Source organism: Eubalaena glacialis, chromosome 7 (genome assembly GCF_028564815.1).
Source record: "Eubalaena glacialis isolate mEubGla1 chromosome 7, mEubGla1.1.hap2.+ XY, whole genome shotgun sequence".
NCBI classification, from domain to species: domain Eukaryota; kingdom Metazoa; phylum Chordata; class Mammalia; order Artiodactyla; family Balaenidae; genus Eubalaena; species Eubalaena glacialis.
In genome coordinates, this window is record NC_083722.1 from 108,101,221 (window position 1) to 108,113,933 (window position 12,713).

General features: G+C 43.3%; 1 protein-coding gene across 1 annotated transcript in view; it reads left to right on the forward strand.

Moving 5' to 3' along the window:
• Positions 1 to 12,713, forward strand: part of MKRN2 (makorin ring finger protein 2) — a 28,555-nt gene that overhangs the window by 9,724 nt on the left and 6,118 nt on the right. Inside the window, exons 2-6 of the mRNA XM_061197302.1 lie at positions 4,047 to 4,175; positions 5,093 to 5,274; positions 6,111 to 6,415; positions 7,320 to 7,534; positions 9,206 to 9,316. Coding sequence (XP_061053285.1) covers positions 4,047 to 4,175; positions 5,093 to 5,274; positions 6,111 to 6,415; positions 7,320 to 7,534; positions 9,206 to 9,316 — 942 coding nt within the window. The remainder of the gene's footprint in view (positions 1 to 4,046; positions 4,176 to 5,092; positions 5,275 to 6,110; positions 6,416 to 7,319; positions 7,535 to 9,205; positions 9,317 to 12,713) is intronic.

The window sequence follows — 12,713 nt, forward strand, 5'->3', positions numbered from 1 at the left end:
AGTGTTCAGTTCGGGAGTAGTAAGTACGTTCACACTGTTGTGCAGCCATCACCACCATCCACCTCCAGAACTGTTTTCATCTTCCCAACCTAAAACTGTGTCCCCTTTATACACTAACTCCTCATTCTGCCTCCCCCAACCCCTGACCACACCCATTCTCCTCCCTCTTTCTGTGAATTTGTCTATTCTAAGCACCTCTCATAAGTGGAATCACACAGTGCTGTCTTTCTGTGTCTGGCTTCCGTCAGTTGGCATAACATCCTCAAGGTTCATCCCTGTTGTAGCACAAGTCAGACTTTCCTTCCTTTCTAAGGCTGAGTAATATTCCATTGTATGTGTAGACCACATTTTGTTTATCCATTCATCCTCTGATGGACGCTTGGATTGTCTTCACCTTTTGGCTACTGTGAATAATGCACTATGAACAGGGGTGTACAAATACTTGAGTTTTTGCTTTCAGTTCTTCTGTGTATATACCCAAGAGTGGAATTGCTGAATCATGTGGTAATTCTATTTTTAATTTTTTGAGGAACCGCTGTACTGTTTTACATAGCGGCTACACCATTTTACTGTATATTCTGTTATATAATATGCTTTTCTCAGTTAATCATCTTCAACTTTCCATGTCAATAAATTATCTGATACCTAGTCTGTACTCAGATTTCCCCATTTGTCCCACAAATGTTTCTTATAGCTGGTTTGTCCAAACCAGAATATAATCCAGGGCCAAATATTGCATTGGTTATTACATACCTTATATTCTGTCTACTAATCTAGTGCAGTTTCCTCCTTTTAAAATTTTCTTCTTTTAACAGCTTTATTGAAGTATAATTTACATACCATGTGTAGGGACTGTGTCTATATGTAGCCTGTATAGGCTGTATAATAGTCTTTATAAGGACCATTCTCTTCCTATAGATTTGCCCCTTTTTTAACACTACTTATAAATTGATTCATGCAACATGTGGTCTTTTTTTGTGTCTAACTTATTCCACTTACTATAATGTGTTTGCATCTCATCCTTGTAGCATGTATCATTATTCATTCCTTTTTATTGCCAAATAATATCCCATTGTATGGATATATTACATTTTGTTTATCTGTTCACCAGTTGATGGAATTGTCAGAGTTTTCACCTTTTGACTATTATGAATAATGTTGCTATGAACATTCACGTATTATGCACATATTTGTGTGAACATATGTTTTCATTTCTCTTGGGTAAACACCTAGGACTGGAATTGTTGAGTCATATGGTAAATTTATGTTTAAGTTTTTAAGAAACCACCAAATCATTTTCCAAACCCAGCCCCCCCCCCTTATTTTTTTTCCATGACACTTCCTTGGTAAAGAGATCTGGCCCACATACTGCCTCTTCTTTTGTATTTCTCTGGTTGCTTCCTCATGAGGTCTTTTAGCGTGTTCCCAATCCCCCTGTATTTCCTATAAACTAGAAGTTAGATCTGAAGTTTTGTTGGATTCAAGTTAAATGTTTTTGGCTAGGATACATGGCAGGTTATGTTGTATACTTCATTCATATTGAGGAACATTAGCAGACATGTAATGTTTGAGGTTTTTTGTTTTTTGTTTTTCCATATAGATACTGGGTCCAGCATCATTTGTTGAATTACCTTGACAGCGTTTATCAAAGTTAATTGATCGTGCATGTGTGATTCTATTTACAAGCTTTTTAAAGAGCCTTCCTCAGCCTCCTTGAACTCCAGTTTCTGTCTCTTCACCTCAGCAAGACAGCAGTGCTCTGCTTGGGGTTCCCCTGCCTGCACCAAGGTCCAAAATATGCCTCAAGGCAGAAAGCCAGGCTCGCCTCCCTTGTTTTCCTTCTCTTCAAGGGCCAGTCTTGTGTTGCCTTTTGTCCATGTCTGAAAGCAGTTGTTTCATATATTTTGTTCTGTTTTCTAGTTTTTCACAGTGGGAGGGCAGGTTCCATGCTCCTCCAAAGCTAGAAGCAAAAATCTGTTCTTTCTCTTTCATGTTCTTGTACTTTAGTTTGGATAGGTTCTATTGCTTTGTCTTCAAGTTTTCTGAGATTTTCTTATATAGTGTCTAATCTGCAGTTACAATGTAGTTCTCATTTCATGTATTGTAGTTTTCACTTCTAGAAGTTCCATTTGGTTCTTTTTTATAGCGTCCATTTCTTCCCATGTTATTTTTGTGTTTTCCTTAAAATCTTCAGCATATAGAACATATCTGTAATAGCTGGGTTATATAAAACATATATGTAATAGCTGGGTTTTTTTGGTTTTGATTTTAACTTTTTATTTTATATTGGAGTATAGCCGATTAACAATGTTGTGATAGTTTCAGGTGCACAGCAAAGTGACTCAGTCATACCTATACGTGTATCCATTCTCCCCCAGACTCCCCTCCCATCCAGGCTGCCACATAACATTGAGTAGAGTTCCCTGTGCTATGCAGTAGGTCCTTGTTGGTTATCCTTTTTAAATATAGCAGTGTGTACATGTCAGTCCCAAACTCCCTAACTATCCCTTCCCTCCACGCTTCCCCCCTGGTAACCGTAAGTACGTTCTCTAAGTCTGTGAGTCTGTTTTGTTTTATAAATACGTTCATTTGTATCATTTCTTTTTAGATTCCACGTATAAGCCATATCATATGATATTTCTCTTTCCCTGTCTGACTTTACTTCACTCAGTGTGACAATCTCCAGGTCCATTCATGTTGCTGCAAATGGCATTATTTCATTCTTTTTTATGGCTGAGTAATATTACATTGTATGTATGTACCACATCTTCTTAATCCATTCCTCTGTCGATGAACATTCAGGTTGCTTCCATGTCTTGGCTATTGTAAACAGTGCTGCAATGAACATTGGGGTGCATGTATCCTTTCGGACCATGTTTTTCTCCAGACGTATGCCCAGGAGTGGGATTGCAGGGTCATATGGTAGCTGTGTTTTTAGTTTTTTAAGGAACCTCCATGCTGTTCTCCGTTAGTGGCTGCACCAATTTACATTCCTACCAACAGTGCAAGAGGGTTCCCTTCTCTCCACACCCTCTCAAGCATTTATTGTTTGTGGATTTTTTGATGATAGCCTGTCATAGCTGGTTTTAAAGTCCTTGTCTGCTGAGTCCATCATCTGTCATTCCTGTTATTGACTAATTTTTCTCCTGGTTATGGGTCACATTTTCCTGCTTTTTGGTATGTCTAGTAATTTTGATTGGATGCCAAACATTGTGAGTGTTTTTGAGCATTTGGATTTTTTTGTCTTCCTTCAGAGAATGTTAAAGTTTGTTTTAGCTGACAATAAGTTATTTGCTATCAGCTAGATCGTTCTGAAGCTTGTTTTTTTTTTTTAAAAACTTTATTAGGGCAGGTCTAAAATCTCTTTATTTGGGGACTTGTTTACCCTTAATGCCAAGGCATGTCCCTCTACAGTTTCCTCTGAGTATTCAGCCAGGCCTCTCTGCTCTGGCTGGACAGAACTAGAATGCCTCCCAGTTGTTCTTTCAGGGCCAGAATTGGACAACGTAGTGGAACATTCTTATATGTGTCTCCTGGTGCTCCACTATCTACTTGAGCCTCACCACAGTTTATAGTAGAGTAGGCAGTGTAATTTTCGTTTTATAGGTAAAGGTAGGAAGGCCCAGGGAAGTTGGTTTTGTGACTTGCTTACACGTGGCACAGCTAGATCTTGAGCCCAGGTCTCTGACTCCTTTACAACCATACCCTTTAAAATCCATGAGAACAGAGCAGTCTTTCAGTGTGCATTTTCTCAGTCATGAGGCTCACATTTTACGTATGTGGCATATCTTTAATCAAGAGGATATATCTTAAGACAGAAATGCATGGGATCATTTTTCTTCCAGAAAAGCTGTCATTGAAATAGATGTGGTGCATCTAAAATCACTGTTTTAGAGACAAGGACATAAGTGTATCTCCAGTGCCCAGGAGAGCCTTGATACATAGTATATGCACAGTGTGTGTTTATATGCTGGGTTCAAGAATTTGGTGATTTTACAAAGCAAAGTGTGCTTCTAAAAGTTTTATGCCTCTGCTTGTCTTACCAGGTATTTTATGCATGGTGTGTGTCGGGAAGGAAACCAGTGCCTGTTCTCACATGACTTGGCAAACAGCAAGCCATCTACCATCTGCAAATACTACCAGAAGGGCTGTTGCGCCTACGGAACTCGTTGCAGGCAAGAACCCGCTTCTGTCGCCAGCTGTTGCACTCAGTTCACTACCTTCAGGGATTTAAATCCTGGGTCTTGATGATGGGAAAACTTTAGTTTAAAAGTAATGTTACAAAAATAATTTTGAAACCTCAAATTTAGTACCGTTAAAATAATTTTAATTTTTCAAAGTCACTTTTCATGCCTCTTCTTATGAGTCTATAGTCATAAATTTGCCCTCACAGTATACGTAAGATTTTCTGTCTTGCCTTTCTTTAACATGTCATAAGCTCCTTCCAGTGCTGCTACTTTGTCTTAACTGTAACTTTATAATTCTTCATCACGTTGACGTACCATCATTTTATTAACTATCCCTGTATTAGATACTTAAGGGGCTTCCAGTTTTTTGCTATGAGTGCAATGAACATTTATGAGCATGTAGAATCTTCCTTTTTTATTGACATCTGTAGGCAAGTTTTGTAACTTCTAGACAGGAGAACATTCCAGAACCTGTTCCTGTGCTGTTGTCGTGAAGCGCTGATCTGCTTTCCTGGGCTGCAGAGCTCCCTTCAGTCCTTCCTCTGTGCTGCCTGGGATGTGGGAAGTTGGCCCACTCTGCCCTCCCCCTGCCAGTGGGCACCCCCAAGAGACAGTCCAGGACAAGCCAGTCAGTCAGCATCTCCGGAACCGTCCGGCTCTCTTTGTGTGGTCTGGGCAGTACATCTGTCCCACTGAAGTCCCACGAGGACACTTAAGTGGAGGTGATAGACAGCAGTGTACTACTCACTCTGAATTGCCAGGCAGTTCTTACTAATTGATGAGACTTTTATCAAGTAGAATACGGGAAAGGACTGAGCAGGAGGAGGGATGCTCCAGGCCTGGGGAACGCGGGAGGTATGTGCGCGTGGGGTGTCCGTAACGCATCTGCTGTGTGTTTTGTTCAGATATGATCACACGAGGCCCTCTGCTGCAGCTGGTGGGGCCATGGGCACTGTTCCCCACGGGGTGCCCTCCCTGGGTTTCCACAGTCCTCGCCCTCCTTCTGACCTCACTGCATCAATCGTGAAAACTAACTTACACGAGCCTGGGAAACGTGAAAAGAGGACATTGGTACTTAGAGACCGAAGTGAGTGAGCAGAATCCTTCTATTGCCTTTTTGAACAGCACTCTTGCTTTCCTTGGCCTTCTCTTGTCAAAGGGGGTCCTAACCTCACACCCAGAACGGTCCTGAGAACAGGCTTCATCTGGCTGCAGAGCGTTCAGATGACGCATTAGGCCTCGTGTCCGTGTGTCCTCGTCTCTGCTCGTGTCCTGACGCATGACATCACGTGTTCAGCATAAGATAGGCAGATCCCATCCAAAGCACACAATAAATCCATCCCGTCAGCTATATCCCCTCGGAAAATGTTAGAAGCGTGATGGGTAGGCAGCAGCTCCCGTTTGAGAAGCGGGTGGGTGGCCGAAGGACAGTCTGACTCTGGCTTCAGGACCCAGAGACTTGCTCCAGATTTTCATTCTCCTTCACTTTAAAAAGATTGGTAACTTTACTGGTAAAATGGAAACCACTGTATTCTATTGACTTCATTCTGAATTCCTTTTGACTTATACTTTGTTTTCTTTAAAAATTTTTTTTTTTAAGTGTAACTGGTCCATGTGTTGAGATTTCCATACTTGCCATTTTTAAAAAGGAACTTTAGTGTTATTTTATATAAATATATCATGGTCTGCTTTGCTATTTCCCTATGTTGCCAATTATGTTTTTTTGTTTTTTATTATGATTCTAAGTAATATCACTCTGAACATTTTTTCCATTTATTTTTCCCCTCTTGGCCTGTTTTTTTCCATACATCCCAAGAGTGAAATTCCCAAAGTCAGGGTTAATTTGTCAGGTTTTGACTGATTGCTTACCAGAAAGGTTGGGCCAGTTTTCATGTGTGTGTGTGCTGTGTGTTTTATTTTAAGATCTCTCTGGCATGGCTGAAGAAAAGACTTGCCCAAGTGTGGTGAGTAATCCCGGAGGCTGCAGCGACCCGCAGAACAGCCCGGAGCTGAAGCCGCATTCCTACCTAGAAGCAATCAGGAGTGGTCTCGACAACTTAGAAGCTAGCAGCTCCTACAGCAGCGAGCAGCAGCTGTGCCCCTATGCAGCTGCTGGGGAGTGCCGATTTGGGGATGCTTGTGTCTACCTGCATGGGGAAGTTTGTGAAATCTGTAGGTTACAAGTCCTGCACCCGTTCGACCCAGAGCAAAGGAAAGCTCACGAGAAGGTACAGTTGCAAGCCTTTATGTGAACTCGTTTTAAGGAATTTGAAGTGCACTAAGTGACAAAATCGGTATTTCTGTAAGCATCTTTCTGCCAGTAATACCTGCATTCTGTACCTGGCCAGCCAGGCCGAGTTCTGGAGAATTTGAGGAGTTCAGTGTCGGAAGGGACCTTGCAGGTCATTAGGCTCCCGTGTTTGTGCAGGCTTCTGCTCAGCACAGGGCTGTGGAGGTTGTCTGAACCCTCTGCCGTCTCCCGGGGGGTGTTCAGGTGAGCACAGGTTAGAGCTTCCCTCCTCCCCAGGGACATGACATCCGGGTGCTGTGCTGTGGGTTCGGCTTGTGTGTGCGTCCACTGTGCCAGGGCCTGGGTCCTAGGTCCTTTGCATTGATTCTGGTGCCTGATGCGTGGTGCTGCGCGGGGGACATGCTCTGTTCACCTGCCTCCTGAGTGAAGGGATTCGTTCAGTAACTGGTTCTCGTAGGAAGAAGTGATGCTGCTGACCTCTGACCCTGGCCTGTCAGCCTGATGTTTTAGATTAAGGGTTATTTGGCATTTCTGGTGTTGGTGTTGGGAAAGGCGGTACCCAGCGGGGCAAGGAGACCAGGGTCCCAGTCTTTGGGACCTCCTTGACCCCACAGTGGCCTTCTAATCTTCTTGGGCCTCTGGTCTCGGCTTTAAATTGGAAGTGACCGTGGAGCAGTGCCGACAAGCAGGGGGGCGAGCCAGTGGTGGTCTTGAGAGAGCTTTGTGTCCCGAATGCAGGGCATGGCCGGACCTGCCTGAAGCAGCCACAGTCCCCATTCCTTCCCGATCCTGGTTGTACTGTGTGGCTGGCAGTCACTCCAGGCTCTCACCACTCCCCAGCCCAGAACCAAAGGTTTCCTTCCTCCCTCCCTGTACTTCAGATCTGCATGTCAACATTCGAACACGAGATGGAGAAGGCCTTTGCCTTCCAGGCGAGTCAGGACAAAGTGTGCAGCATCTGCATGGAGGTTATCCTCGAGAAGGCGTCAGCCTCGGAGCGGAGGTTCGGGATCCTTTCCAACTGCAACCACACGTATTGCCTGTCCTGCATCCGGCAGTGGAGGTGTGCCAAGCAGTTTGAGAACCCAATCATCAAGTAAGTGCGGCAGGGGTCTTACCTATAGAATCTGGGAGAAGGTTTGATTTGGGATCTGCTTCCATCCACAGGGAAGCCTTCCCTTGTCCTCCACAGGTGAGTGGTGAGTCCTTGAGCAGGGACTTGAGCAAGTCGCAGACCCTCCCTGAGCCCAACTGCCTTTTCCTTTAAAACACGGGTGACAATTCCTGCCAGGCATTTAGGGTGTTGGGGGGACACTCAGCAGGGATCCTCTGTGTGAGAAGGCCCATTTGACTCTGGCACAGTTACTGGTGGTCCGCCCGTAGGCCGATTGCCTTTTTTTCTTTAATCTGTAACGTAGGGCTTATTTGAGGACTAAATGGAATAGTGCATGTAACACGCTTCACGTTATGTCTGATACACGGGATGTACTCAGTGAGCCAACACAGGGTTTTATCCCCCAGCTTTATTGAGAGATAACTGACACATAACATCATAGGATTCTTAAATTCCACAGTGGGGTGGGAGAAAAGCTAAGTCATAGTGAGAAGTTACCGTGTGCTGTGTACTGTCAGAAACTTCACATACATTAAGTCGTAATTCTCTCAGAGACCCTCTGATCATCATTCTCATTTTATGTATAGGGAAACTCAGGTATGGTGAGGTCAAGTAACTTGCCTGAAGTTACACATTCGTATGGTAAAATAACAGCTTTATTGAGATAAAAATGTACAATTCAGAGTTTTTTTTTTAATGTATTCAGAGTTGTGCAGCTGTTGTTACTATAGTCTAATTTTAGAACATTTTCATCATCTTAAAAAGAAACCTCTACCTACAGTCACTGCCTGTTCATCCCTCTTTCCAGCCCCTGGCAACCACTAATCTCCTCTTTCTCTATGAATTTACCTGTTCTGGACATTTCATATAAATGGAATCATACAATATGTGGCCTTCGTGTCTGGCTTCTTTCACTCAGCATGTTTTCAGAGTTCACCCATATTGTAGCATGGATCAGTACGCCTTTTTTAGTGACTATAAATAATATTCTATTGTATGGCTAGACCACATTTTGTTTATGCATTCATCAGTTGATGGACATTTGGGTTGTTTCCACCTTTTGGCTATTATGGCTAGTGTGCCTATGAACATTTGTGTATTTGTTTGAATACTATTTTCAGAACTTTTGGGTATACCCTTAGGAGTGGAGTTGCTGGGCATATGGAAACTCTGTGTTTAACATTTTGAGAAACTGCCAGACTGCCATCCAAAGTGGCTGAACCATTTTATTACATCCCCATCAGCAACATAGGAGGATTCCAGTTTCTCCACATTCTTGCCGGCACTTAGTTGTCTTGATTTCTGATGTTAGCCATCCTAGCAGGTGTGAAGTGATACCTTAGTATGGTTTTGATTTGCATTTCCCTGATAACTAATGGTACTGAACATCTTTTTCTGTGCTTATTGGCCATTTTGGAGAAATGCCTACTCAAATCCTTTCCCCATTTTAAAATTAGGTTGTCTTTTTTATTGTTGAGAAGAACATGTTTCAACAGTAAATTCGGTTAGAGGATTGCGTTTGTACCTTTTAGAATTCCGGGGTGGGAAACAAACACCTGGAGCTGTCATGCATTTGAGCACAAGGTTTAGTGGTGGAGTGTGCACAGGATTTGTAACTGAATCTCTCCCTTACGAACCTGATTCTTATTTCAGGTCTTGTCCAGAGTGCCGTGTGATATCAGAGTTTGTAATTCCAAGTGTGTATTGGGTAGAAGATCAGAATAAAAAGAACGAGTTGATTGAAGCTTTCAAACAGGGAATGGGGTAAGTGCTCTGCGCTCAGGCGTGATCTGGTGGGGGCCTGGCTCTTGTTTCTGTCTTTGCTTCATGCAGGGCCTCCCCTGTGGGGAGGCCACTCAGTGTCGTCTTTCTCTCGGGCAGCATGCTGGGCTCTGGGGACACAGAGGTGAGCAAGCAAGGCCCTGGTGAAGTGGACTTGCTTAACAGTTCTTAAGCTGAGCAGTATCCCCTAGAAATCCTGCTTGTAGTGCTGAGGTAGCCTTTTTCTCTCTGATCATTCGTTCAACAAATAGAGATGAAAGATCTATCTGATAGGCCTTTTCTAGTTGCTGGGGATACAGCATTAAACAAATCAGACAAAAATCCCAGCCCTCACACAGTTCACATTCTACTGAAGGAAACAAGTAAGAATAATAAGAAACAAACAAGAAAATAGGAAAATGTTTATTAGATGGTGGGGCTAAGGAGTGAAATAAGCCTGGGAATGGGGATAGGAAATGAGGGGATTGTAGTTTCCATGTTGGAGCCCAGAGGACACCTCAGTAAGGCGACCTGTGAGCAGAGACCTCGAGGAGGCAAGGCAGCGAGCCATGTCCATGTGACTGAGAAGAACACTCCAGAGGGAGGGAACTGTCACTGCAGAGAAAGCTCTTGAGGCTGGAGTGTGTCTGCCTTGTTCGGAACAGCAAGGAGGAGCTGGATGAGAGAAGCAGGTGGGGAGAACACTGGAGACGAGGACAGGGGGAGTGGGGTGAATTGTGTAGGGCTCTGTAGGTCATTGGATAGACTAGCTTTTTTATTCTGGCTGAGGTGGGCAGCCGTCATACGATGTTGACCAGAGCAGTGACATGATCTGATATATATTTTGAAAGGATCACTGTGGCTGAACCACTGAGAATATATTGAAAGAGGAGGCAAAAGTGGAAGTGGGGACACCAGTCAGGCTGTTACAACAGTCCAGGCGAGATGTGGCAGTGGCTTGGACCAGGGCAGGAGGCATGGAGGTGATGGGAAGTGGTCGGATTCTGGATCTGTTTAGAAGAACTGGGATGGATTTGCTGATGCGTTGAATATGGTGGAGGGGTTGAGGATTCAGATTTCACTTCCAGCGTTACCACTTTTCATTTCTTTGCTGCACTTCTATCTTTGCTGGCCAGTTTCCCCTTTCAGTTATCCGTTTTGTAAAATGTCTTGTGGGTGTATCCCTGGGAAACGAGGAGGCAACACAGCTCCACTGAATAACGGATGCACAGTGACCAGTCACCGACAGACTTGGGAGGAGAGTTTAGATGGGCAGTCACTGCCCATGGTGCGCATGTGTTGTTCCTATGGTGGTTTGGACTGAACTGAAGAGCTGACGGTGTGTGCTTCACATGGTCACTCACAGTTGTGTGTTGTGGTGACAGAAATTTGAACCGTGTTGCTGGGGGACCAGTGGCACTTAACGAAACCATGGTGGATTCATTTTCTGTGGCTGCCGTAACATTACCACAGACTGGGTGCTCAAAACACCAGACATCTGTTCTGTCACACTTGTGGAGCCTGGAAGTCCAAAATCCAGGTGTGGGCAAGGGTGGCTCCTCCTGGAGGCTCTGAGGGAGAATTTGTTCCAGGCCCCTCTCCTGGCTTCTGGGCGCAGCGTAACTCCAGTCTCTGCCTTTGTCTGCTCTGTGTCTTTTTCTCTCCCCTCTGACTCCTGTAAGGGTCTCTCGTAAGACCCTCCCATTAATCCAGGATGATCTCATCTTGAGATCCTTAACTCTATCAGTAAAGATGCTTTCTCCAAATAAGGTCACATTCACAGGTAGCAAGGCTTAGGATTTTGACCTGTCTTTTGGGGGCCACTATTCAACTCACCGTACATGGTGTATCAGTCTGTTCCAGATTAACAGCAGACTGGGTGGCTTATAAACAGCAGGCATTTATTTCTCACAGTTCTGGAGGCTGGGAAGTCCAAGATCAAGGTGCCAGCATGGTCAGGTTCTAGTGAGGGCCAGCATCCTCTCACTGCGTCCTCACGTGGTGGAAGGGGTGAAGGAGCTCACCGGGTCTCTTATAAGAGCACTAATGGCATTTATGAGGGCTCCACCCTCATGACTTCACCACTTGTCTCCTAATTCTATCCCGCTGGACATTAGGATTTCAGTATATGAATTTTAGGGGGATCCAAACATTCAGACCCATATAGCACATGATCAGAACCTTGCAAAGCAAGGGCTGCCTGTTTACCGGTTGGTCTGTGCCCCTGTTGATGGGATACCTCTGCTGTTTCTGCTGTGTTAGCTATTTTGAATATTGTTTAGAATTCCATTTTAACTTGCAGCTTTTTACCTTATCTCTTTTTTTAAAATGGTTTTTTCTTGGGATTACAATATACTCCTAATATTTTAGTCACAATTAATGTTCCTGCTGCCTTATATAATATGCAGTTACTTCCTCATTACCATCTTTGTGCTACAGATATAATGCATATGCATTATGTTTACATACATTAGAACTGCACAAGGTAATATAATTTTTTATTATTTAGGTATAATTGACAAATAAAATTATGAAATAAAGTGTACATCATGGTAATTTGATATACATTGTGAAAGGAGTCCCCCATCTAGCTAATTAACACATCCATTGCCTCACAAATTTTTTTTTTCTACCGTGTTAGGAAATTTCAGTTGTACAATACAGTGTTGTCAACCACAGTCACTATGCTTTTATCTTTATTCATCTTAATAGGTGATAGTTTGTACGCTTTCACCAACCTCTCCCTATTTTCCCTGCACCCTTGCAACCACTTTTCTACTGTTTCTATGAGTTTAACTTTTTTTTTTTAGATTCCCACATATATGTGATGCTGTCCAGTATTTGTCTTTCTCTGACTTATTTCACTTAGCATAATGCCCTCGAGGTCCATCCATGTTGTCTCAAGTGGCAGGATTTCCTTCTTTCTCGTGGCTGAATAATATTCCATTTTGTGTGTGTGTGTGTGTGTATACACACACACACACACTACATATTCTTTATCCATTCATCTGTTAAACCAACTTGTTTTCATATCTTGGATATCGTGAATAATGCTGCAATGAACATGGGGGTGCAGGTATCTCTTCTGACAGGTGTGAGGTGATATCTAATTGTGGTTTTGGTTTGCATTTCCCTGATGATTAGTGAGATTGAGCATCTTTTTATGTGCCTGATGGCCATTTGTGTGTCTTCTTTGAAAAACTGTCTCTTCAGTTCCTCTGCCCATTTTTAAATCTGATTGGGTTTTTATTTTGCTGCTGAGTTGTATGAGTTCTTTGTATATTTTGGATATTCACCCCTTACCAGATATGTGATTTGCAAATATTTTCTCCCATTCAGTAGGTTGTCTTTTCATTTTGTGATGGTTTCCTTTGTTCTGCAGAAGCTTTTTAGTTTCATG